This window comes from Carassius auratus, chromosome 3 (genome assembly GCF_003368295.1).
Source record: "Carassius auratus strain Wakin chromosome 3, ASM336829v1, whole genome shotgun sequence".
NCBI classification, from domain to species: Eukaryota; Metazoa; Chordata; class Actinopteri; order Cypriniformes; family Cyprinidae; genus Carassius; species Carassius auratus.
This window is the reverse complement of record NC_039245.1, coordinates 29648406-29673439: the sequence shown is the minus strand read 5'-3', so window position 1 is coordinate 29673439 and position 25034 is coordinate 29648406. Positions and strand designations below refer to the sequence as shown.

Genomic DNA, 25034 nt, shown 5'->3' with positions numbered 1-25034 from the left:
ATATACCAGGGGAAATATCGCCTAGCATGGCGAGTCCAGCCATGAAAAGCATCAACTGCTATCCATAGTCTTCCATAGCTTGGAGAAGGGGTATATGCATTTGTGGATTTCAGTCATACACTTTCCGTCTCCAGTCAGAAAAAAATTTAGCTGTACCCTTTTCCCAGCCTCCTTCATTGTTAGACCGCATTGTCAACCAAAGTGGTTCGGATCTCTTTAGAGATTACGGTCCTTGGTCTTCCTCATCCTCCTTGTCCTCCTCCTCTTACTCTCACTCCTTTGGCTCTGCCTCTGTTTCCATTGTTGGCATCCATTGCTCCAAAACAGAAGAGCAATTTGATATTTGGCAGTGTGTTCCTTGTGAAAATGAGATTTGTCTGCGCGAAAATTTCGCCAGAGAATGCAGAGAATTGAGTGTAGTGTTTTGCAAAAAAATTACGGGATTAAACTACGGTATTAAACTGTAAATTTAGGGTAAAGCCATTAAACCTAAAATGGTGTTACTGTATTTTTTACTATATAAAACCGTCAAACCTAAACCGGTGTTACCGTATTGTTTATGTTATAATTCTGGCAACCACAGCTGCTGTTTTTTTTTTTACCGTATTTTTTACCCATTATTTTTTACAAACTTTACTCTATCTCTCCTCATCCTCCACTTCTTGCATGTACTCTTCCTCCTCTCCTTCTCAGATTGTTTCCATCTATTGTTCGTACCATCATTCTGTCACTGTGCCACTTGTGCACTCTGAACTGGCTCATATTTTGTAATTGGTTTGATCACATCATTAGAAACAACTGTGAACAATTTCGAATTGTTGTGTGTAAATGATGACAGCTGTGCTTTAGTTGTGTTTAACCTTCGCCACTTGTCTTTAGCATATTGCAGCACAAATGCATCACAGTGTGATAAGTGTTCAAGTGAAACAGAATGTGTTTATAGTTTTGCAAAAAGAGCCTAACTGCCTGAACATGTTTAAGGTTTAGCAGAAAGAGTGCTTTATTCAACAAATTGGTTCAAGCTATAGTGAGAATTTGGTTCAGAGATTGGGATTTAGTGTTTAGGCAATTCAGAAAACTCCCTGGCTGAAATTGGGTCCCACTCATGTCCTGATTTGTACAAACTAGCTACAACATTTCCTTGATATTTTAAATTGAAACTAACTGTGACTAAATGTTAAACTTACAATGACGAGATCTGCAAAAGTTTATAGCTATTAACAGGCCCATGCATGAATACATGAAATGAAAGCATGATAACCACATACTTTTACTAAAAATTAATTTTTATTGTGCTTACTGGAATTTCCCCTAATTCCGTTTTAAAAGAAAGTAAAAGTGAAATCTAGGCATTATAAAGCCAGTGCCTCTCAGAGCATCTCACAAAGGAGCCGTTAGTAAACTGAGTGAGTACCTGCTTCCTTCTCTTCAACTTTATTCAGTTCTCTTACTGTAGGCTTTCATGGGAAAACTTGAAAAAAAGGCATGTTTTGTAGGATATACTATGGTATGTCAGTCCCACTTTTTGTGATAAGACAAATAATTGATTCAGAAACTTTAACTATTTTTGTGGGTAACGGAGTAAATCTGTAACAGAGTGGAGGTTTCCTCTTTCCGCTCCTTCAACCACAAAAGGGTTTCTTTTTCTTTTTTTTCTTCTTTTGTTTTCCTCTTTTTTTTAAGAGCACGGGGTGAGGGAGAATTAACCCTTATGAAAATTAAAATAAAGCTCAGAGACAGTGTCAGTAGAGAACAGTAGGCTTTGCATGTATATCTATCTATCTATCTATCTATCTATCTATCTATCTATCTATCTATCTATCTATCTATCTATCTATCTATCTATCTATCTATCTATCTATCTATCTATCTATCTATCTATCTATCTATCTATAAAAGCATGAAAGCAGTCTCATTCAGAACTGGACATGAAGTATTTCACAGCCCTTTTTTTACTGGCTGAATAAGGAAAATGTTTTAAATGTACCTTTCATTTTGTAATAGCATTTTTAATCAGGTAGATGGAGATGTGAAACCAGTCTCATTCAGTAGACGAGGACAGTGGGCAAATTTCACAACCTTGTACATTTCCCATTTTATTATATGTCAAAGCGAATCTGGAACAGAGAGGAGACAGAGATGTTCTCTTTCTGCTTGTTCAGTCACGATAGGGTTCTCACTTCCCTCATGTGGCCTGTTCTGTTGATTTTTCCTACCTTCTCAGATTTTCCAACTGTAGTACTAAATTATAGCTATATCTGTCAATCTATCCCACCACAACGAGTGAATGAATAATTCACTAAACATAATTGAAATATAAAGTTAAAATAACTACACTTTAGGATGAATTTGAGTGCATATCTACAAATGCACTGCCTTTTGTGCTTATACCCTGGGTACGATCCCATTGGCAGGATATTATATAGTGCTTCCATACCAGTTAAAAACGCAAGAAAGAAAAAAAGCAAACACACTAAAATAAAGAAAATAAAGAAATGTAAATAATTATAATTACAGTATAATAATTACAGTATAATATATATATATATGCACAGTAAATCCTGGGAGGGAAATCTGAGTAGGATGACACGTTGACAAGTTATTCATCAATTTTTTTTTTTTTTTTTTCATTTTACCAATAGTCTACTTGCATGAAATATTTCCTGTATTTAGCCATCAAGTGGGCTTGAAGACTGCAAGTGTGTGTACAACTTTTAATTACTTAATGGGAAAAATAAAAGAAAATACAAGTGTTGGTATGCAAAACAAAGCGCACAACGAAGGAGTATAAATAAAGAGTTCTTTTAATAATCGACGGGAGAGAATGGGCACAACCAATGGTTGGAACTTGGCCATGGTCCGGAACTGGACCGGGGACCCCTGCTCTGTAGTACAGGTGTGTCTAATCCTCCTTCTGAAGTTTAGCTCGAGTTTAGTTCCAACCTGTCCCAAATATATTTGCCTGGAAGTTTCTAGAACCCAATGCAAAGTAGCACACATCATGTGCACTTGTTGTCATTCGGACTACATGTGTGTGTCTATTAAATCCACTACAAAATAGGGTGTCACATTCCTTATTTTAGCTTTCAGAAGGGTACTTATGATGTCCCCTTGTTTGGACACCTCTTCTACAGCACAACATCTAGTACTTATTGCTTAAATAAAATAGCTACTACTCTATATCATATAAAAGAATGGTTCTTGGTAATATTTTGCAGATAGACTTCAGACATGTGTGAAATTAGCTCTCTGAACCAGCTCTATGAAGAGAAGGTGCGTCCATGTATTGACCTAGTGGACTCTCTCAGGTCATTAGGTCTTGAAAATGACCTGAACCTGCCAGCTATTGCTGTCATCGGTGATCAGAGCTCAGGAAAGAGTTCTGTGTTAGAAGCTCTGTCTGGAGTGTCACTGCCTAGGGGAACAGGTAACATAAGCACAGTTATTACATTACACTGAGGAGTGGAAATATAGTTTTCTCTTTCCTCACCTGTTAGTCAGAATATAAAGGTGTTTTTCAGCTGACCATCTGGTATGTTAAACACAGGTATTGTGACACGCTGTCCTCTGGTACTGAAACTGAAGAAAATTACAAAAGACAAAAACTGGAATGGATTGCTGTCATATAAGGATCTGACAAAGACACTAAACGACCCAGAGGAAGTAGAGAATGCTGTCTTATATGGTCGGTATTATTTCACATTAAAGTCTATTATTTTACAGGTGATTAATACCACGATGTGACTCTTTAGATCATTTGATCTGTGGGATGATGTCATTGTGTTGTTTTGTAGCTCAGGGAGTATTGGCTGGAAAAGGAGAAGGGATCAGTCATGAGATGATCACACTGGAAATCCAGTCATGTGACGTTCCTGATCTTACTCTTATTGACCTGCCAGGCATTGCTAGAGTTCCGACCGGCAACCAACCAAAAGACATTGACAAACAAGTAAAATGCAGATTGTGTATAGAAATGTTCTCAGCATTTAAAGCTGCAGTAGGTAACTTTTGACGCTCTAGCGGTTAATAAACAGAACTGCTTGCGTCTTGCGGAAGAGCATCGTAGCCGGAACTACTTCTCTCTGTTTATGTCTATGAAGAATCACAAAGGTACTGGGTTACTCCGCCGCGGTACCCCCGAAGCAATCTAAAATAGTCCGAATATAAACACTTATTATAGGTGCACCCTAGTGATTCAGGACAAGCTAAAAACACGGTTTGAAAAATGGATTCATGGTGTACTCGCTTATTATATACACTTTTCTACATTTTGAACACAAACAAAGTTACGGACCTGATTGGTTGATTTCTTACCGGGAGCGGATAACTTTCTGCAAATGGCAATAGGACGACTGGGAGGAGCCAGAGTAGCTTGATTTTTTTCACAGATTATCTGTCTCATATTCTACTGTCAGGACATAATGACAGGTTTAACAAATATGTAAAAAATATATTTGTACAAAAGTTACCTACTGCAGCTTTAAATATGTTGTATTGCTACTACTTTATCCCCATTGATCCTTGCAGTATTGCATTCAGTATTTTTGGTCTTCCGTAACAGATAAAAGATCTTATTGAAAAGTTCATTCAAAGGCAAGAGACCATCAGTTTGGTTGTGGTGCCTGCAAATGTTGACATCGCCACCACTGAGGCACTGCAGATGGCATCAGAAGTAGATCCAACTGGAGAAAGGACTTTGGGTTCGCAACATTTCTTACAGGTTACTCAAGTGAATTATTGTCATATTGTTCATGTTTTCTTGAAATAGACAAATATTCAATCTGCAGGTGTTCTGACTAAACCTGACTTAGTGGACAAAGGTATGGAGGAGACGGTGATCAAAACAGTGAATAATGATGTAATAGAACTGAAGAAGGGCTACATGATTGTTAAATGCCGAAGCCAGAATGACATCAATGACAGACTTGATCTGGCCAGGGCGCTGGAAAAAGAAAGACGTTTTTTTCAAGAACACACTCATTTCAGGCAAGTAGTGAATCTGATTAGAAGAATTTCTTTCAGAATGTCTATTTAAGTAAAATGATAGGGTGAAATACAGCATGTAGGCAGGATGTTCACATAATCTAATATATGCACTGGTCATTGAAATTGATCAATCAATGGCGCCTTATAGTGCAATCTGTCAGTTCTTATAAGGACATTTTATATATATATTTTAAATGTCTTTTCTTGTTAATATTTATAATATTTACAGATAAAATGTATGCAAAATTCTCCAGTTGTCCTCAGCTTCCTTCTTACTATTTCAATGACTTCTTTCCTCACAGTTCTCTTCCTGAAGGAAAAGCTACAATACGCTGCCTTGCAGAAAGACTCACAAACGAATTGTTTGAACACATTGTTGTGTGTATACAAAGTTACATTACATACAGCAGAAACATTCAAAGTACAGAGTTTCCCTGTTGAAGAAAACTAAAATTGGGTATATCTTGTTTCTTGACTTTTAGAAAACACTGCCAGACTTGCAGAACCAACTTGGCATAAAATTAGAGAAGACGTCTGCGGATCTTAGAGCACTCGGAGATGGAGTTCCTCCTGGTGAACATAACATGATCAAGTTCTTGGTTAAGGTAAAATGAAGTCGCACATTTGATGTATCCTGAAGTGTCCTAAAGTTCTAATATATATATACAGTACAGACCAAAAGTTTGGACACACCTTCTCATTCAAAGAGTTTTCTTTATTTTCATGACTATGAAAATTGTAGATTCACACTGAAGGCATCAAAACTATGAATTAATACATGTGGAATTATATATTGAATTATATACATAACAAAAAAGTGTGAAACAACTGAAAATATGTCATATTCAAGGTTCTTCAAAGTAGCCACCTTTTGCTTTGATTACTGCTTTGCACACTCTTGGCATTCTCTTGATGAGCTTCAAGAGGTAGTCACCTGAAATGGTCTTCAACAGTCTTGAAGGAGTTCCCCGAGAGATGCTTAGCACTTGTTGGCCCTTTTGCCTTCTGTCTGCGGTCCAGCTCACCCCTAAACCATCTCGATTGGGTTCAGGTCCGGTGACTGTGGAGGCCAGGTCATCTGGCGCAGCACCTCATCACTCTCCTTCTTGGTCAAATAGCCCTTGATGCCTTCAGTGTGACTCTACAATTTTCATAGTCATGAAAATAAAGAAAACTCTTTGATTGAGAAGGTGTGTCCAAACCTTTGGTCTGTACTGTATATATATATTAATTTCATATATATATATATATATATATATATATATATATATATATATATATATATATATATATATATTTAAATTACATTATATTTGTTCCAAATCATTGTTACTGGTTACTATACCTACTGATTTCACCCTAGGCTGGAAGATATACTTTGTACAGATGTTTTTAAACAACAAAGTTTTTCTTTTTGTATTTTGACGACTAGAGTAAAGTCTATTGTACAGTACATAAACAGCATGAAAGATGCAAGATACATGCATTATATAAATGGCCCTTTCTTATCTTTCAGTTTGCACTGAAGCAACATTTTGCTAAACATAAAAGTTGTATACTTTCCGCCTGAGCAATGTTTTTATCTGGCTTGGTTTTTACATGTATGACTTTATGAGATTTTGTGCTCTGCAGAAAATTAGCCAGTTCAACGATGACCTTGAAAGAGTCAAGAATGCTGAAGAAGATGTTGAAATTCCAAACCAAAGGGTCTTCTCCAAAATCAGGGTGAAATTTCATGAATGGAAATCTGCCCTGAATGTCAAAGCCATTAAGAGTGAGTTTACAATTAAATGCACTCACAGATACAAGCGTTTCTATCTGGGATGAAACACTATTATTGATGCTTGTTTTGTGCAATTCAGCCTTTTTTTTTTATTTTTTTTTTTTACTGTTCTTTCTCTTTAAGGCATATATGCAGTTTGCATTTAACTTTCATGTTGCAGTGGTTCGTAAGCCAGTGGTTGTATTCTTCCTGATTTTGCCTGTCTTTTCTCTCAAGCGGAGGACGCCCTCAGAGTTGAGGCAGAAGAGTATATGAAGACTCACAGAGGATTGGAGCTTCCTGGATTTTTAAACTATAGAACGTTTATGAGCATTATCAAGGAATACATCAAGGAGATGCAGGAACCTGCTTTAAAGCTGCTCAAAGATGTCACAGGTGAAGGGTCGTGTTTCAAAATGGTTTTCTTGAAAGTTTTTAAAAACGTTTACTAATGAACAAGAACAATTTCGACTGAAATAATTAAATGGAGGCATAAAGTTAGTGGCAATTATGCATATAGGATGATGTTTTGCCTCCTCTGATTGACTCGTTTTCTTGTATTTTGTTTTATTATTATTTACAGACATTGTGCACCCCTCTGTGAACCATATCATTAACATTCATTTTAATACCCTTCCTCACCTGGAGAGTGCTGCGAAAGAGCAAACAGTTTATTTACTTGATAAGCAGTTTCAGAGAGCTGAGAAGAAAATACGTTCACAGTTTAAAATGGAGAAGATTGTTTACTGCCAAGATGATCTCTACAGTAACCAGCTATGCAATGTAAAAAACAAATCAAAATCAGGTTATGGGCTTCTGGCTTCATATGTCAATGCAGATGTACGTGACATGGCATACCATCTCATCTCCTATTTAACGGTTTGTATGCCTTATAATAATCTTTATTCATTAAAGAGTGAAGTGTGCAGTCTCTGTGCCATTTGCGGCACCTTACAGAATTGCAATAATAAAGATTTCAAATTTCATTCAAATACTCCAAGCAATAATTTATCTGCAAACTGCTCAATTTCTAAATTGCAGGTTGCCATAGTGTTGACATTTAATTGATCCCTCACATTAATTTGGATTTAAAAAAAAAATATGTATAAAAAAAAAACTTAAAAAGAATAAATCTTAATTCATATTTTACATGCACAAGGCCATTTCTGTTGCAATTTGTCTTGTGTCGGCCATTTGTCTTGTGAAAAATACTGCCTTTTCAATGTAATTTGTATTTTTCCGTAGATTACCACTGACCGTCTGGCTAATCAAATTCCACTGATAATCCTGTATCACTCGCTGAACAAGTACATCTCTCAGCTTCAGTGTGAAATGCTTGTCATGACTAGAGAGAATGATCCAGAAATGCTGCTCCAAGAAGATTCTGTTGTTGAACGTAAGAGGAATGAATTGAGAGAGCAACTGAACCGCCTGCAGAGAGCTGGTATGGAACTGTCAAACTATAAGCATTCTGCATAATTGTGGGTAGAACCATCAACTCACATCAAGGTCCCTGGTTTGAGTCCCTGCTGACCATAACACTGCGGCTCCAGTCTCCATGCGAGCCTACAATTGGTGGAAAATCATCATTTGTCCTATATTTGTTTTCTTATCCCATATTACTGGTCTTATTGTGAATGATTCATACTGTACAATTTAGTCATGATGATGTTCTGTGAGTGGAAATTAAAGACCCCTTCATCCCTTGAAAGATAAAAGATCACATCTGTTTTATGCAGTATGCAATTTCCTTTTGACATTGGTGTGTGTTTTCATGTTAAACATTTAAATGCATTGGTGCACAGGTTATGGTTTGCGTGGATCCAGCCTCAGAAAGACTTTAGATGACCTATTTCTTTACATTGTAATCATTATGTTGACAGCTTCTGCCTAAAATTAAGTCATGTTAGCAAACTCTATGATTCTTTTATCTTGAACTATTCCTTTGTGAAGTGAACATTACTTGGACACATTCCCTCCTGAAAGTTTCACTCTAAATTGTGATTTAGACGGATGCATTTTCTGTAAAGCTGCTTTGAAACGATGTATATTGTAAAAGGCACTATACAAATAAATTTGAATGGAATTGAATTGTATTAAATTGAAGTGAGTGGTTTATCAGGAAGCGTACACTGATATATATATATATATAATTTTACCAGCACACCTGTTATGCTGGTGAGTGATACAGTACATTTCCAGCTCTTTATCGTGTGTATGGCAGATCATGTCCTTCAGTCGTCCAGTGTGTCATCACTCACCTTACGAGTGTGAAACTCCTTGTGACAGTCAAAGTGAGTTTGACAGTAAGATTCCCGACATACCAGGCAGGACTAGACTTCGTTACATGAGGCCTTTAGCATTTATTCTGATTCATCAACACAGTTTCACTGATGATCCATGTTCAACATAAAACCCAGGACAGAGCGGCTGAGTGAATGTGGTCTGGACCGCGTGGATGAGGCTCATTGTGTCAGAGACATCGTAGAAGAACAGAGTTCCTGCACTGTGATCCACATACACTCCTATTCTAGAGCTGGTGGACTCTAATGTGAGATTAGTGCGTTTGTTATTGTGCCAGAATAAGTATTTTGAGGGAGAGCAGAACAAACTCCAGGACTGATCATTGTGTCCAAACAATAGCTCAACAGAATCTCCTTTCCTACTGATGCTCTTATATGACACTGATATGAACACACCATCATCTCCACTCCACTCAATCTCCCAGTAACAGCGTCCACACACACTCTCTCTACACAACACCTGATCCCAATAATCAAATCTGTCTGGATGATCAGGATACAGATGATCTGTGCCAGTGTTCTTAATCAATCTGTTCCTCTCAGACAGACCGAGGTTTTCATTCACTGTGTTTAGATCCAGAGTGAACGGATGGGAATCTGATGGATCAGAATCAGCAATTATTAATCTTTTACAGCGTCTCATTACAGTGGACCAGAGATCCTTGCAAATATCCATTTACATGATCAGTTATAAAAAATAAAAATAAAAGTTTTATGTTTGTTTTCTTGGTGACTTACATTGTAGGAAGTCATTCCTGGTCTTGGAATTGATGTTGGTTAATGGGACTGTGAAGAAAAATGTCAAGTTAAAATACATCTATTCCTAAGACATTTGTTATATGATGCTCTATGACTCATTTCTGAGAGTAGAGGAAATTCCAGTGGCCTATTAAACATTTCTGACTGGATAAAATCTCCCATAAAATCTTTAATAATTAATAATAGTTTAATAATTAAGTAACAAATGGAGATAAACAAATAAAAACATAATATATATATATATATATATATATATATATATATATATATATATATATATATATATATATATATATATATATATATATATATATATATATATATTTAGTGTTTTATTTTGATTGCTGTTACTTTAAAATAATTTATTTATGATGACATTAATTATTAGCTTTTTATTAAACTTTTACGAATCCCAATTTTGGGTAATCTTAACAATGTAATGTTTAATTCACTTCATGCTTTTAATAACAACATTTTTTTGTATACCAACATAATACAAGATTTTTGTATTTATATCAATGTAATTAACAAGTAGTAAACAAAAGTAATCCAAAAGTAACCAAAAAGTAGACAAATTACACTACCTAACTAATTACTAACTACAGTTTTGGTCATGTAATTTACCCAGCAATGTATCTACACACACACAGATGTGTGTGTGTGCGTGTGTGTGTGTGTGCGTGTGTGTGTGAAACACAACGGGATATTTGTGGGATTTTTGTAGGTGGAGTGAATGAGGACTTTACCTCTGACACAGATCTTCTTGATCTCTTCTTTTAAGAAATCCTCCAGTTTGTCTCTCAGCTGATGGATAGATTCTTTCACTGCATCGAAAGGGACGAGAGAACTGAAGGGATTGTCATTCATGTCAGTAGATTCAGGAGCTGTTAAAAGAGACGGGAAACTCTACAGAAAAGAGAAACCAAAACTCATTACCTCCACACTTCATGTGATAACAAATTCCTGACAATGTTGCAGTTCAATACTCATTCGGCTCTCATGAAATCTTGCTCAAGTTCATCCGGTTGTTCTAGATTTCTGTTACCTGCAGGAAATGGTTGGAATTGCGTGAAACCTGATCTAGCTCAGCGTCTCTCCTCCTCAGCTCATCAATCTCCTGCTCCAGTCTCTTTATGAGTTCTTCAGCTTGACTCACTACAGCTTTCTCCTGATCTCTGATCTTCTGTCTGACCTCAGAGCGACTTCTCTCTATGGAGCAGATGAGCTCAGTATAGATCCTCTCACTGTCCTCCACTGCTGTCTGTGCGGAGCGCTGTTAGACACACATCACAATCACACACTGAGCTTCAGTGAGACTGAAGGAGCTCCAGCACTGGAGAAGAGTACAAACTTCTCAAACGTCTCCAGACTCACCTTATGAAAGGCAACGGTGTCTCTGAGCTGCTGAAGATCTTTCTGTCTCTGCTGGATTCTCTGCTGGAACTTCATCTGTGTCTCCTTCAACTGTTTCTGGAGGACACACCAAGGTTAAGTTCATAAGCAAAAACTAAAACTAAAACAACAGATCAAAAAAACATTTTCTCAAATTGAATTAAAATAAAAGGTCGGTTGCGAGAAATGTCAATCCCGAGAAGAGCTAATGCACAACGCTGCTAATCGAATCTTTGACAGACTTCAGATTGCTGAACATGAACACCAAAAAACACGGGACCATCTGAACACTGCTTCAGTGGGTATATCATATTGAGTCTTATTAGTATTGGCTATCAGACATGCATTATTATTGAATTTCATTAATGATTTTTGCACTTTCGCGGGAAAGTGAGCAAGACAACAGTTAGCCTACAGTATCGTGATTATGGTTAAATAAGATAAAACTATAACAATATAAACAATTTACTTTTATTTTCAAATGAAATATCACCACACACATTTATCATTGACTAGTGCTTTTTTTTTAAACTGCTTACATACATCTTCAAAACCTTGCCTCTTTTTTCTAAACTTTACATAAAAATCCAAGAATTGCACACACAAAATAAAACATGTCTCACATATCTTGCAAAACGAAGCACTGCATTCAAGATATCTCAAACATCTTTGTGTTTGTGGATATATCATATAGCCTACATACAGTTATTAAAAACCTAAAGCTCTTCTTTTACAAGCTCCTATGTACATTTCTGTTCAAGATTGAAAGTAATTGGCAGATATTCCCTGTTAACACAAAAGCAAGATTGAAACCAATAATTATTTACTGTAATTTTATTGTAACACTTTGTGGTTGTGAATACAGTATTACACGGTAAAAAAAAAAAAAAAAAAAAAAATCATAATTTTGTGTCGCTGTAGACGTTTGTGTCAAGGTTAAATTAAGTCTTTCTTTTGTTAAACTTCAATCACTCAAACTAAAACTGAAACTATATAAAAACGAAATAGAAATGTGTTCACAAAATAAAAACTAAACTAAAAATAACAAAATTAATAATTAAACTAATAAAAATGAAACTATATTTTATTGCAAATTTGAAAACAATATTAAAATTAAAATAAAAATGCCACATAAAACTACCATCACAAAATCATAATTTAAAAGTTACATAAATCCAGTATTGGTGGAGTAGATAAAGATTTAGCATTATATATATATATAACAGATTTATTGTTTCCTGGAATGAGATAATGAAATTTCAAGCCAAATTGTAAGCGTAATTTTCTTCAGGGCCTAATTTTATGGCGTATTTATTATTGATGTATAACTAGATTTGATTTAGAAATCTATTTTGAGTTACACACTAGTAAGAAAATCATACAGGCTTTAATTCAAATTTCAGACTGAACAGTCCCTGTCATTTCATACCTGTTTCTCTGTCCCCTGAGCTGCACTTGACACAGTTTTGTGGTTATGTTCATCCTCCATACACAGCAGACAAATGCATTGTTGGTCAGTGATACAGGTCATTCCCAGCCGTTTATGATGTTTACAGAAGTCCATGTCCTTCAGTTGTCCAGTGGCATCAATCTCTTTGAGTGACTTATGAGAGTGAAACTGCTTGTGACGGTCAAAGTGAGTTTCACAGTAAGATTCCTGACACACCAAACAAGAATTGTCAGCTTGCAGTGTACAGATGTAACACTGCATATCTCCAGCTTCAGTGTAACAGTCAGCTGGAAGTTTAGTCTTCTTCAGTTTCTCCATCACTTCAGCCAGCATTGTGTAGCTAAAGCAGGTCTTGGACTGAAGGTCTGTCTGCACCGAGGGCAGCTGTAGACTCTGTCCTCATCCTCCTGATCCCAGCAGCCTGTGATACAGCTCTTACAGTAACTGTGTCCACAGGGAATCCCCACTGGATCCTTTATGAGATCCAGACACATTAGACACATGAACTCATCCTCAGAAACTCCGGCTTCTGCCATATTACAGCATGAATACAGACACACACACAACAGATCAAATGAACTCAAATGTTTATTTTTATTTTTCTCAGAAGTTAAAATAGTTCTGTGCTTCTGTGTTATACTTGTTTTAAACAGGTTTTTCCATTACGCATTTTCCTCATTCCTGGTCAAGAATCAATTTCCAGCTAAATGCATGTCAAGTGGAGAGCGAATGCTAGTCCATCATAGAAAAGTACATCACAGTTTGCTGTTTATGGGGCGGCACAGCTGCAGACCACTCAGAATGCCCATGATGACCCCTATCCATCACCAAAAATGCCTACAATGGACACATGAGCATCAGAACTGGACCATGGACCACGTCTGATGAATTATACTGAGCACCATTTATCTGGGGAAGAGATGGTAGCACTATATGGGAAGAAGGCAGGCTGGCAGAGGCAGTGTTCTGGACAATGTTATGTTGGGAAACTTAAAGGATTTGCTGTCAATGTCTTGGTGCAAGAGACCACGGGAAATATTCAGAGGTCTTGGAGTCCATTGGTGCGTTCATTTCATGTCGAAAAGATCGTATTTACGAGTTGAATGCACATGAACATCACCACAAAGTCATTATTACAATGATATTATTATTTTTATTAATAATGAGAACACAAGTTATGGGCAAGGAATATTATATTATTGTATAATTACTTTAGAATATATAATGTTTAATTTACATCACCTTTATAAATTGTGTTTTTGTATATGTAGTGTTAATTTTTTGCAGAAAAGTTAAATTGAGAAGGCCATTCTTTGTGTTCTTTTTGTGACCCTGATGAAATTGGTATAAATAGGTGTTTAATATGCTCGCTGTTATAGTCAGTGCCCTTGCCGTACAGAATAAATGAGAACATCCCAATCAAGTGAAGGGATTTGCGGAAACTGTGGTTCCTGATTATTGTGAACCAACATTTGCCTCATATTTCAGGATGAAAAGACAAACATTTCAGGTGAAGGATATCCACTTCTTACGTTGGAGACTGTGTTATGATCTATTTGACCTTATTCTTTTTATTGTGAGTATTAGGCTTTATTATTAGATCATTATTGCTGATCACTGTTGTTGTGCTGTGGTAAGTTTATGAAAGTGTCAATTCACAATACAATAGCAAAATATATAAATGTTTACAGTACTTTTATGTTACATTATTCAATGTCTAGCACACCTTCCTAAGGAAAGGATATGAACCAGAAGACATTGCGATTACTAAATGATATTTAGACAGACTTAAAGAGGTTTCAGATCTATACTTGTGCTCTTGTTAGTGCAGTTATTTTGCCTTTAATGTAAATAAACATGCAAACAATATGCTTGCTCTTTTGAATTTATTTTGATGTTAATAACATTGTGCGAGCTGTCTCTTTAATACCGCGTGGTTTCTAGACATGTTAGTGCTGATTGGGCAAACAAGAGAAAACATGTCTCAAACCCCGTAACACACCATTTCCAGGAAACATGTTGTTCAAACCTGTAAACCACTGCAAAATATAGTGCACCGGTTTGAGCTACAACTTGTCCCATGTTAGATAAGCAAGAGTCCTCTTTTCTTTGTTTTTATAAAAGATTTTGAGCAATACCTTTAAGAACAAAAAAGCCTTAAAAACTTGATATGCCTGTTAAACTTTTCCTATATCTTATTATAAAAAAAAAAAAAAAAAAAAAAAAAAAGATGAGATGATGCAAAGCATGAGCACAAGGGTCATGTCCAGCGCATGTTCAAAGAGAAAAAACAAATGGACAATATAGCTACAAGCAGCAATTACGGGGCCAAGCACTCCCCCGGCAAATTGAGGAGCTAAGCATGGCATGGAGGATCACACCAGATGCAAAAATGAGCAATTACTGTAATTTTAGAATGATAGTAATTGAAATGGCTGAAAAATCATAAATACAAGCACTAGTAATATAATTAAATTGCTTACCACTTTTGACCAAAAGGTTACAATAGGTTAATGCAAGCAGAAGTTATTAGCATTTTTCTAATTTTCATCACAAATGTTGACAAGGTGGCGCTGCCCCCAAAGATTGAAAGCCATCAGGGCATGGAACAGAATATTTTTGTAATTATTTTCATAACGATACGCTAATGCGTAAAAAAATATAGCATTTTAGAACATACCGTAATTCAAAATGGCCGAAACCTAAAATAACTGACACAGAAAAATTGGATATAATTCAACTAGACATGACCCACCGAATCTAAAGAGACAAGTTTTGTGATTTTGAGCTAAAGCATTCAGAAGGTACAGTATTGTTCAAAATAATAGCAGTACAATGTGACTAACCAGAATAATCAAGGTTTTTCGTATATTTTTTTATTGCTACGTGGCAAACAAGTTACCAGTAGGTTCAGTAGATTCTCAGAAAACAAATGAGACCCAGCATTCATGATATGCATGCTCTTAAGGCTGTGCAATTGGGCAATTAGTTGAATTAGTTGAAAGGGGTGTGTTCAAAAAAATAGCAGTGTGGCATTCAATCACTGAGGTCATCAATTTTGTGAAGAAACAGGTGTGAATCAGGTGGCCCCTATTTAAGGATGAAGCCAACACTTGTTGAACATGCATTTGAAAGCTGAGGAAAATGGGTCGTTCAAGACATTGTTCAGAAGAACAGCGTACTTTGATTAAAAAGTTAATTAGAGAGGGGAAAACCGATAAAGAGGTGCAAAAAATGATAGGCTGTTCAGCTAAAATGATCTCCAATGCCTTAAAATGGAGAGCAAAACCAGAGAGACGTGGAAGAAAACGGAAGACAACCATCAAAATGGATAGAAGAATAACCAGAATGGCAAAGGCTCAGCCAATGATCACCTCCAGGATGATCAAAGACAGTCTGGAGTTACCTGTAAGTACTGTGACAGTTAGAAGACGTCTGTGTGAAGCTAATCTATTTTCAAGAATCCCCCCGCAAAGTCCCTCTGTTAAAAAAAAGGCATGTGCAGAAGAGGTTACAATTTGCCAAAGAACACATCAACTGGCCTAAAGAGAAATGGAGGAACATTTTGTGGACTGATGAGAGTAAAATTGTTCTTTTTGGGTCCAAGGGCCACAGGCAGTTTGTGAGACGACCCCCAAACTCTGAATTCAAGCCACAGTACACAGTGAAGACAGTGAAGCATGGAGGTGCAAGCATCATGATATGGGCATGTTTCTCCTACTATGGTGTTGGGCCTATTTATCGCATACCAGGGATCATGGATCAGTTTGCATATGTTAAAATACTTGAAGAGGTCATGTTGCCCTATGCTGAAGAGGACATGCCCTTGAAATGGTTGTTTCAACAAGACAATGACCCAAAACACACTAGTAAACGGGCAAAGTCTTGGTTCCAAACCAACAAAATTAATGTTATGGAGTGGCCAGCCCAATCTCCAGACCTTAATCCAATTGAGAACTTGTGGGGTGATATCAAAAATGCTGTTTCTGAAGCAAAACCAAGAAATGTGAATGAATTGTGGAATGTTGTTAAAGAATCATGGAGTGGAATAACAGCTGAGAGGTGCCACAAGTTGGTTGACTCCATGCCACACAGATGTTAAGCAGTTTTAAAAAACTGTGGTCATACAACTAAATATTAGTTTAGTGATTCACAGGATTGCTAAATCCCAGAAAAAAAAAATGTTTGTACAAAATAGTTTTGAGTTTGTACAGTCAAAGGTAGACACTGCTATTTTTTTGAACACACCCCTTTCAACTAATTGCCCAATTGCACAGCCTTAAGAGCGTGCATATCATGAATGCTGGGTCTTGTTTGTTTTCTGACAATCTACTGAACCTACTGGTAACTTGTTTGCCACGTAGCAATAAAAAATATACTAAAAACCTTGATTATTCTGGTTAGTCACATTGTACTGCTATTATTTTGAACAATACTGTATGAGCAAAAATATGCATTCTATATATCTCCTGACCACTAGGGTAACAGTGCCGAAACATTGGAGGTAGTCTCTGGTCATGCTTGTTATAACAAACCAAGTTTGGTCTCAATATGACAAACCGTTGCCGAGATGTAGTCTCACATGCATTTTTGCCTGATTTTCGTAAAATTGAGTCACGTTTCATTCGAGAACGGTTGGACGAATCAACTTGAATTCCATAACTTTTTGCATCGGTGCATGGCCCCTAAATATAGAAATATCCCTTTAAAAGGTAACTGAGATCAGCATTAATCACCAATTATTCACTTCTGGCAATGTATTGATTGGTACTCTACGTCATGATGAAGCATTATGATAAGACAGTACAGTATATCATGTTTATTAACCACAAGCAATAGCATCACATCCCTTTTTCAGGCCAGCTCCAGTGTCATGTGTAGCATGGGGACAGATGGAGGAGTCAGTGATGGGTGGTGTGTTTGAGTTCAGTCTGAGAGTTCAACACCCAGACCATCTCCTGAGGGCCAAGTGGTCATTTTAAAGGCATCATTTGTTTCCTTCTGATTCCTTATATCTTTTTTGTAAAAAAGAACAAAACGATGACTGACATGTAACATCTGATGAAGTGAAGGGCCGTCGCAGATATTCACTCCAGCGCCACAGTGCCTCCTGCTGCTTCAAGTGCTGCTTTCAGTTTTTCTGCTTCATCTTTGAACACATTCACCCGGATCTCCTGAGGTAGAGACTCCACAAGCTTCTTGGCCTGTAATTGGGAGGGAATACCATTAGTTAAGGACATTACAACCCTTTTAGACAAAAACATCAACTGTAAGTAACCTGAATTGTCTGCAAAGCTTGTGAACTGCATTGCTGTCTGCTGATATTTGACAGATTGGGAACAAACTACACAGATAGCTTACTGATCCATGCTATTGCAGCCTATAAAAGATCCTCGTTTTACTAAAAACACCTTTACCTGTACAAGATTCATGCCCTCCATGCAATTCTTCACTTCTTTAATCAGTTTGACTTTATCAGCCGCCTTGAATTCTGTCAGTTTGACTGTAAAATGGGTTTTCTCTTTCTTTGCAGGTGCTGCCTCCTCATCTACCGCCTGCAAATTCAGTTAAAACAGAGGAACAAACTCACAGACTAAAGTTTACATGATGGTACTTTGCACAAAAACATGAGATTGTAGGATTTTAGATCTGTTTTCTAAGGTTTTTTTGCAAAATGTATTTTTTTTTTTATTTACAGCTTAAAACCCTGATTTGTGCACTCTTGACAGTAAACAATACATGTTACTATTACAGAGGTACTGAGTACATAGTTTACAGATAAGACATACAAATTGTTTGAGACTTGAAGTTTCCCAAAAATGCTTTTTAAATAACTTTAGTAATTTATTCATTTGTACAAATTAATACAATGCAATGATATTATAGGTTTCCCACTATGCTCTATGGTCCAAATTATGGTGTTTCTTGGCTTTTCAAATTTTTAACAATCACATTTTGAAATCACACACAAAATGTAAGACACCGATAATTAAAAGTTTCTGGTTTTTACGGTTTAAGTCAGAAAACATTAGACATACCTCAGCAGCAGGAGAAGCTGCTATCGCTGCCATTGAGCCCATGGACATCATTCCAACATCCTGAATGTTCAGAGTTTTCTGACAGGGACAAAACACATTTAGATCAGTGTTGTCTGCATAAAGGCTACATACTATTAGAGCTGGGCAGCAGCTGCAGTTATAAAAAAGACGCTACAATTAAGTGGCATTTTATTTTGTTAATATTATATCTGCAAGCACAGTCTTTCAGCGTTTTTTAAATATACTTTAAGATTTGAAGTACATTACAAATGCACATTTACACAATTAATTATCTCTTGTTTCACCACTCAAATTTCAGAGAAGTTCCAGTTAAAATATGCAGCTAAACACTTTGCAGTGTGGATTTCTGCTGTATTTTGCATTAAATATTGTTATTGGGCTGGTGTTGTGACAGTGTGCTGCACCTTTAGTAACTCATTGAGGTCAGACACTTCTATGAGCGTGAGGCTGGCGATGTCGTTGACCAGCTGATGGATTTTGGGAGAGTACTCCTTGGGCGCCCCATTAAAAGGAGGTGCTGAAATGGCTTCAGACGGACAGACAGGGCTGGTCTTGAGTGTTCGCAGGGCACACAGTGCTGCCATCTGTAGGTTGTGTCTGTGAAATGAGTCCATTCAGAAAATAAAACATAAACCTAAAGCAGCAACAAACATATAGTGCATCTATTCTCTACCTCTGTTAGCAAAAGAGCAGCAGATCAATATATCAGAATGGATATCCTGAAGGACCGTGTGACACTGAAGACGGGAGTAATGATGCTGAAATTTCAGCTTTGCAACACAGGAATAAATTACATTTTAAAACACACACATACATATAAATGTGTCATTTAAATTTGTAGTAATATTTCACAATATCACGGTTTTGATTTCATCAATTAAAAGCAGCCTATGAGTACATAAACAACAAATAAATTAATCTTACCCAGCCCAATCCTTTGAACAGTAGAGTGTATTACATAATATACTTTTTTTAATTTTTTTTATTGAAACCACAATTTCAGTTTTCGCATTTTGAAGATCAACAACTAGTCTAAAGTCTAAACGTCTGAGATCACTAGTGAAAATGCATCCATTTTTCATTTTTTCTTAAATATACTGTCAGCATAACAATTTGAGTGAAAAGCTGATCATGTCTGAGAAGATCCAAAAGGCATCTTGAGCTTGAAATTAAGAAGAAACAATCTTTGGCATTCTGCAGCAAATTATTAGTTATAATTGTCAGGTTATTAGTGATAAAACCCTCATAACTAGTAAAGGTTTCTTAACTTCAAGAGGTTAGCGTAACCTCTGCTGACCTTTAGTACAAAGGAGTTCACATGGTCATTGTCATAAATGTGTTTACTTTTAATTAGTGCCTCAATAATACATCAAATTAAATGCTTATGAATTTTACACCACGCATTTGGGAAACTTCACACATTTACGATTCAGACTGAAGTCACGTGACCTTCTGTACCGGTACACGGTCATTCATGCTATAATTTCAAGTAAACATTTATGCTACTGCATACACATGCTCCCTCGGCTCTGCAGTTCAGAGATTGAGATCTGCTGCAGGATACAGATGCCTCTCATCTCATGCCAGAAGCTTATCTGAGCACTTTCAATGGTTATAATATGCCAGTGTGTTTGTTTCATTGACAGCGGTACTGCGGACTCCTCCACACTCAGTGCAAATTCTGTCCTTGAGACGCAGGGTCTTTCATCAAGCTCTTACCGGTGTGTGTTTGCCGCGGTCCGCAGCGCGAACCGGACGCAGTATCTGCCGCAGAACATGATGACGAACTGATTTAGTGAACGCGACAGGACGAGCAGCCCGTTCCCAAAAACACAAGTCTCTCGCTCAGCGTGTGACTGACTGTCAGACCTCCTCTAGCAGAAGCACATGGCGTCCTCCGCTGGCTCTTCCTGACCTACCCACAATGCATCGCGCTAGAAAGACAAAACTTTATTTAAAATCCTCAGGCGTCATGGCCTCTTACGAAACTAATCTTTATTTTTCTTTTCTTTTCTTTTTTTTTTTAATGTCCATATAGTCTATGGAATTGTCTTAATTTAAAGATAGATCATCTCAGAAAAGTAAATAAAAATAAATAGTATAGCACCTACACATGGGTTTATTAATGCAAGTCTCTAAACTGAGACACATTAAATAAATAATATAAAACGTCTCTAAAACAAATCCTAGAAATTACTTATTAATAATATAACTACAGGGTAACGCAGGTTAACCTTCTAGATACGGTGTTGTGCACAATTCTGGGGTGTTAGGATTAAGCAATCAGATGGCGATTTGAACGAGGGGGTAATAATTTGGCATGGGGTCAAAATTGGGCGCAACAACGGTTGTCTGTTGAAAAATGTTATATTTCATAAAAACTATTAATTACCATACAGCACTGTTTGTTTTGATGTTTTTATGCCTATGTTGCACTCGTTAATTCCTTGAAACGGATGCAAGAATGAAGTCCCTAGATTTTTCTTCAGCTTTTTACAAGCCTTGTAAACAGTGAAACTTAAATGATCCATCCATCCATCCATCCATCTATCTATCTATCTCAGAGTCATAGTGCTGTATCATAAGGAATAACAATAATCAAATAATATAAAACACTATGCCACTTCATAAAATTTCCAAGATAACGGTCATTTGCATGCCCTGTTTCTTTGTAAATATAGTTATGTAGACCCAAAAATGATAGGGTTATGCAGAACTTGAAGGGGAGGAGCAGACAGAAGCCTCTTATCCAGGTAATCTCCGGATCCATCTGCTGGTTCATCAGCCATCACTGAGCACCGAACAACAGGGCAGCAGCGTGAGTATCAGCTACATAATTAATAACAATTTACGAATAAACTTGTTCAGCATTTAGCAAAAGTCAATTAAAAGTTCCTCTCTTTTGCAGATGATGCTGCTCTCTCCTGCAGCTGAGCGCAGTCAGGACGGTCTGCTGTCGGTTCTCGGGGAGCTACTGGAGGCTCAGTCTCACTGTGAGCTGTTTGGTCTTGAGTTGGGATCAGGCACAGGGCAGCATGTGGTGCACTTCGCTCAAGAAATGCCCTTTGTCACGTGGCAGCCATCAGACATCAAGGAGGAGGCACGAAACAGGTATGGCTTTATTACTTTAATTACAAATGCCATTATGAAACCTACCACAGAATTATCAGGGTTTATAATGTTAACTTCTCTGCTGCAGTATCAGAGCTTATATAGGGGCCACTAAAGCAAAAACAGTGCTGGAGCCGGTGTATCTGGATGCCAGTCAACCCTGGGAGAAATGGGCAGGACTTCCACAAAGCTCCTGCGACATTATTATAGCAATCAACCTGCTTCAGTACAGCCCCTTCAGCACTGCAGAGGTAAAGCACCAATATATATGTAACACTGACTTGTGTGTTTATTCATTCATTCATATATATATATATATATATATACAGACTACCAAAAAAAGACTTGCAATATTAAAAATAAGTAAATATCTTACTAGTTGTTTGGGGTCAAGATTTTTTTTTGTGCTCTTTAACGCTCATCAAAGCTGCAAAAAATTATTTGACGTATTTGTATAAATATATTTAAAATATACAATTTTAAGATTTTACAAACATATTACATTTAATTTATCCCTGCACTGAAAAAATAAAAAAACTAAGTAGATTTACTTTACTAGATTTACAAGTTTTTGCACACACAAATTTTAAGTATTAAGTATTAAATTAAGAAAAATTTACTTAACTAAGTTAGGTACATTAACCAAAGGAATTGAGTCAATTTAACATGGCCAGTTAAGAGTTTGATGTATACTATCTATCTAGTTATTTTGCTAAATACACAGTCCTAAAATACACAAGATTGCACTGGAAAACAGCCATGCTATTAAAGCATATGGTTCATTTGCATACATGTAAGCAAGCAAGACAGATTGTTATCCTTTGAAGATAGTAGGTGCACTCATTATAATTATTACCCAAATGAAGAGACCTTGTTACTTGGTATACCATACACAATGACAGAAACAATCAATGGACACTGTTTAGTATAAATGGGTCATTTTAAGTAGAAAATTAACTCTAGATATCTGAAAACAGAAAGTTACTAAACCTAATGATAAAATCATCTATAAAACAATGTAAATGCAACTCGAAAACAGTGAAAATTTTAACCTTTTTTATTATTCATGCCACAGCGCATGATGGGATCATAACTTTTGATATTTACTTAAAGAATCCTTGTAAACATAAACAATTCCAGATAAAATATGCTTATAACTTTAATTTCTATGAGCTTTAAATTGATTAGTAATATACAATTTGCTTTATTTTTTAAACTCTTGCCTGAACTTAATGTAGAAATTACATTTGTTTTTATGTAGTATTTACTTCACCACAAAATCATTTTTTATCAGTGGTGATGAAAGCTGAATTTCCAGTGTCACATGATCCTTCAGAAATAATTCTGATATTCAAATAGAGTTCAAAAATGAATGAATGTAGTCTTGTATCCACAGGGTGTGTTTAAAGGATCTGGGCAGATACTGAAACAGAACGGCCTGTTAATGACTTACGGAGTGAGTTTGATTATTGTATCATTTTCATGTTTTATATGAACAACATATAGTCATAACCACATCAACCATAAATCTCACTATAAACATCCTAACTTCATGTGTCTCAGCCGTATGCTATCAATGGAACCATCACCCCAATCTGCAACGAACAGCTGGACCAGACATTACGCCAGATGTGGGTTTTTAAATTTTATTTCTTAACAAATAAAGGTGAAATACGTAGATTTTTTTTTCCATTTTACAAACCTACTGTCTGTCTGTCAGGAATCCGGACTGGGGTCTTCCAGACGTCGATGTGCTCAGACAGCTGGCGTTCAGTAACGGAATGAGAATGGAACGAATGGTGAGGGGCAATTAATGACTTCATTTCTGAAGCCTTTAAATAGCATCTTTTGCTGAATGTCCAGGGGCCCGTTTTTCGTACGTCGCTTATTACATCCAAGATCAAATGACACATCCAAGATGATATCATCGTGCTAATCATGATCCAGCTAACTGGGTTCTTCGAACACCTGTTGTGTATGATTAGTATCGCTGGTTTGAGTTATCTGAGATAATTGCGCATTCATGTGTTGGCTTAAAAGGGGATATGTATCGATACTCGAAACCATGATCAGCAGTGCAGCGATTGGCTGGTGGCAAGACGGCAATGTAATGACGTCATGTAATTTAAAACGACACCTGACGAAAAACTTAATACATTTCTGGACTTTTATAAGGAAACAGCCAAGCAAACAAAACTACATAAATGTTATCATAGATACATGAAACAGATAATAGATACATGTTTTTATTTTATTATAATTTTTTTCATGATTCCGAATTATTTAGATTCTCAATTTATAATAGTTGTGCAGTCTTTAAATTTTTATTTCAATGTAGAAATTATCTATTCATTTCATTTTATATTTGGACAGATTTGTTACATGACAGCATTAATGAAAGTTTCTTAAGGGTCAATATCATGTTATCTGCATCTCCTGCGCTCCATCAAGCCACTCTTATAATAGCGGTTATCACTCAAAATAATGCATGACTCTATTATCTGTATAGCATGCGACTCTAATACAATTATGAAGTAAAAAAATGTTCAGTGAGTAAAACTGGCTGTGTCTATAGGCTGTTATGGACTACACAGCATTTTTATTTTTTAATTTTTTTTAATGATTATTATTTTAAATTATTGTCCCTGGATCAGTACGATACTCTTGTAATAAAGTAGCAGTGGTAGCAGACTTATTTTGAGTATCAGTTCTGGTTGAAAAGAAGCGATCTAATCCTGTTTACATGAAATAAGCTGCTCCCGAGCAGGTTTAAGCTAACGGACCTGTTGCTATGACAGCAGCTCCGGGATGAGCTTCGAAGAACCAAATGATCCAAGATCACGCCAAATCGTCAACATTCAAATCCAGCTAACTGAGTTAGCGACATACGAAGAACAGGCCCCAGGTCACTGGTCACCCTAAAATCTAAAATAATATAAAACCTATTTTAGGACTATTTAGAATTTCTGTTGTTGTTTTGCATTCTCACAACAATTAAGCAGTTTACCCCTAATTATTATTTCCGTAATGAATCTGAATGATTCACTGAATGATTATTTTATTATATATAGAAAGATTTGAAAATAGCAGATTGATAACCTCTGTCTGGTGTGTTGTTCAACAGATCGAGATGCCTGAGAGTAACAAATGCCTTGTCTTCAGAAAACTGTAGGAAATCTGTCCCTTCAGAGAACATGGATCCGGTCTCCAGG

General features: G+C 36.5%; 3 protein-coding genes and 1 pseudogene across 4 annotated transcripts; 2 read left to right on the top strand and 2 right to left on the bottom strand.

Moving 5' to 3' along the window:
* The first annotated feature begins 1356 nt into the window (after positions 1 to 1356).
* Positions 1357 to 8833, top strand: LOC113053688 (interferon-induced GTP-binding protein MxE-like). Its single transcript, XM_026218876.1, has 12 exons — positions 1357 to 1406; positions 3219 to 3427; positions 3548 to 3685; positions 3795 to 3949; positions 4562 to 4700; positions 4788 to 4986; positions 5289 to 5364; positions 5469 to 5591; positions 6619 to 6760; positions 6986 to 7144; positions 7332 to 7627; positions 7994 to 8833. Exons 2-12 carry the CDS (start codon positions 3232 to 3234, stop codon positions 8225 to 8227), a joined length of 1857 nt encoding a protein of 618 aa, XP_026074661.1. The 5' UTR covers positions 1357 to 1406; positions 3219 to 3231; the 3' UTR covers positions 8228 to 8833.
* Positions 8834 to 9115: 282 nt separating this feature from the next.
* On the bottom strand, positions 9116 to 13212 carry LOC113053679 (tripartite motif-containing protein 16-like protein; annotated as a pseudogene).
* A 4244-nt stretch (positions 13213 to 17456) lies between these two features.
* LOC113053670 (39S ribosomal protein L12, mitochondrial-like) lies at positions 17457 to 20650 on the bottom strand. Its single transcript, XM_026218857.1, has 5 exons — positions 20431 to 20650; positions 19116 to 19308; positions 18691 to 18768; positions 18070 to 18207; positions 17457 to 17856 (listed from the first exon to the last, which is right to left on the bottom strand). Exons 1-5 carry the CDS (start codon positions 20487 to 20489, stop codon positions 17740 to 17742), a joined length of 585 nt encoding a protein of 194 aa, XP_026074642.1. The 5' UTR covers positions 20490 to 20650; the 3' UTR covers positions 17457 to 17739.
* Positions 20651 to 20752: 102 nt separating this feature from the next.
* zgc:103625 (methyltransferase-like 26 B) lies at positions 20753 to 25032 on the top strand. 2 transcript variants are annotated; one of them, XM_026218838.1, is made up of 7 exons: positions 20753 to 21526; positions 21620 to 21822; positions 21911 to 22073; positions 23219 to 23278; positions 23386 to 23453; positions 23543 to 23621; positions 24947 to 25032. In XM_026218838.1, exons 2-7 carry the CDS (start codon positions 21620 to 21622, stop codon positions 24992 to 24994), a joined length of 621 nt encoding a protein of 206 aa, XP_026074623.1. In that variant the 5' UTR covers positions 20753 to 21526; the 3' UTR covers positions 24995 to 25032. The 2 variants fall into 2 exon arrangements, with proteins under 2 accessions (XP_026074623.1, XP_026074631.1); XM_026218846.1 differs by having other exon boundaries at positions 20753 to 21529.
* Positions 25033 to 25034: the final 2 nt, after the last annotated feature.

Coding starts and splice junctions, on each gene's coding strand:
- LOC113053688 (XM_026218876.1), top strand. CDS start 3,232: ATGTGTGAAATTAGCTCTCTGAACCAGCTCTATGAAGAGAAGGTGCGT. Junction 4,987..5,288: donor CAAGAACACACTCATTTCAG/GCAAGTAGTGAA, acceptor CTTTCCTCACAG/TTCTCTTCCTGAAGGAAAAG. Junction 5,365..5,468: donor AATTGTTTGAACACATTGTT/GTGTGTATACAA, acceptor CTTGACTTTTAG/AAAACACTGCCAGACTTGCA.
- LOC113053670 (XM_026218857.1), bottom strand. CDS start 20,489: ATGTTCTGCGGCAGATACTGCGTCCGGTTCGCGCTGCGGACCGCGGCA. Junction 19,309..20,430: donor ACCGCGGCAAACACACACCG/GTAAGAGCTTGA, acceptor CTCATTTCACAG/ACACAACCTACAGATGGCAG. Junction 18,208..18,690: donor CAGCTTCTCCTGCTGCTGAG/GTATGTCTAATG, acceptor CTGAATTTGCAG/GCGGTAGATGAGGAGGCAGC.
- zgc:103625 (XM_026218838.1), top strand. CDS start 21,620: ATGATGCTGCTCTCTCCTGCAGCTGAGCGCAGTCAGGACGGTCTGCTG. Junction 23,454..23,542: donor GACCAGACATTACGCCAGAT/GTGGGTTTTTAA, acceptor TCTGTCTGTCAG/GAATCCGGACTGGGGTCTTC. Junction 23,622..24,946: donor GAATGAGAATGGAACGAATG/GTGAGGGGCAAT, acceptor GTTGTTCAACAG/ATCGAGATGCCTGAGAGTAA.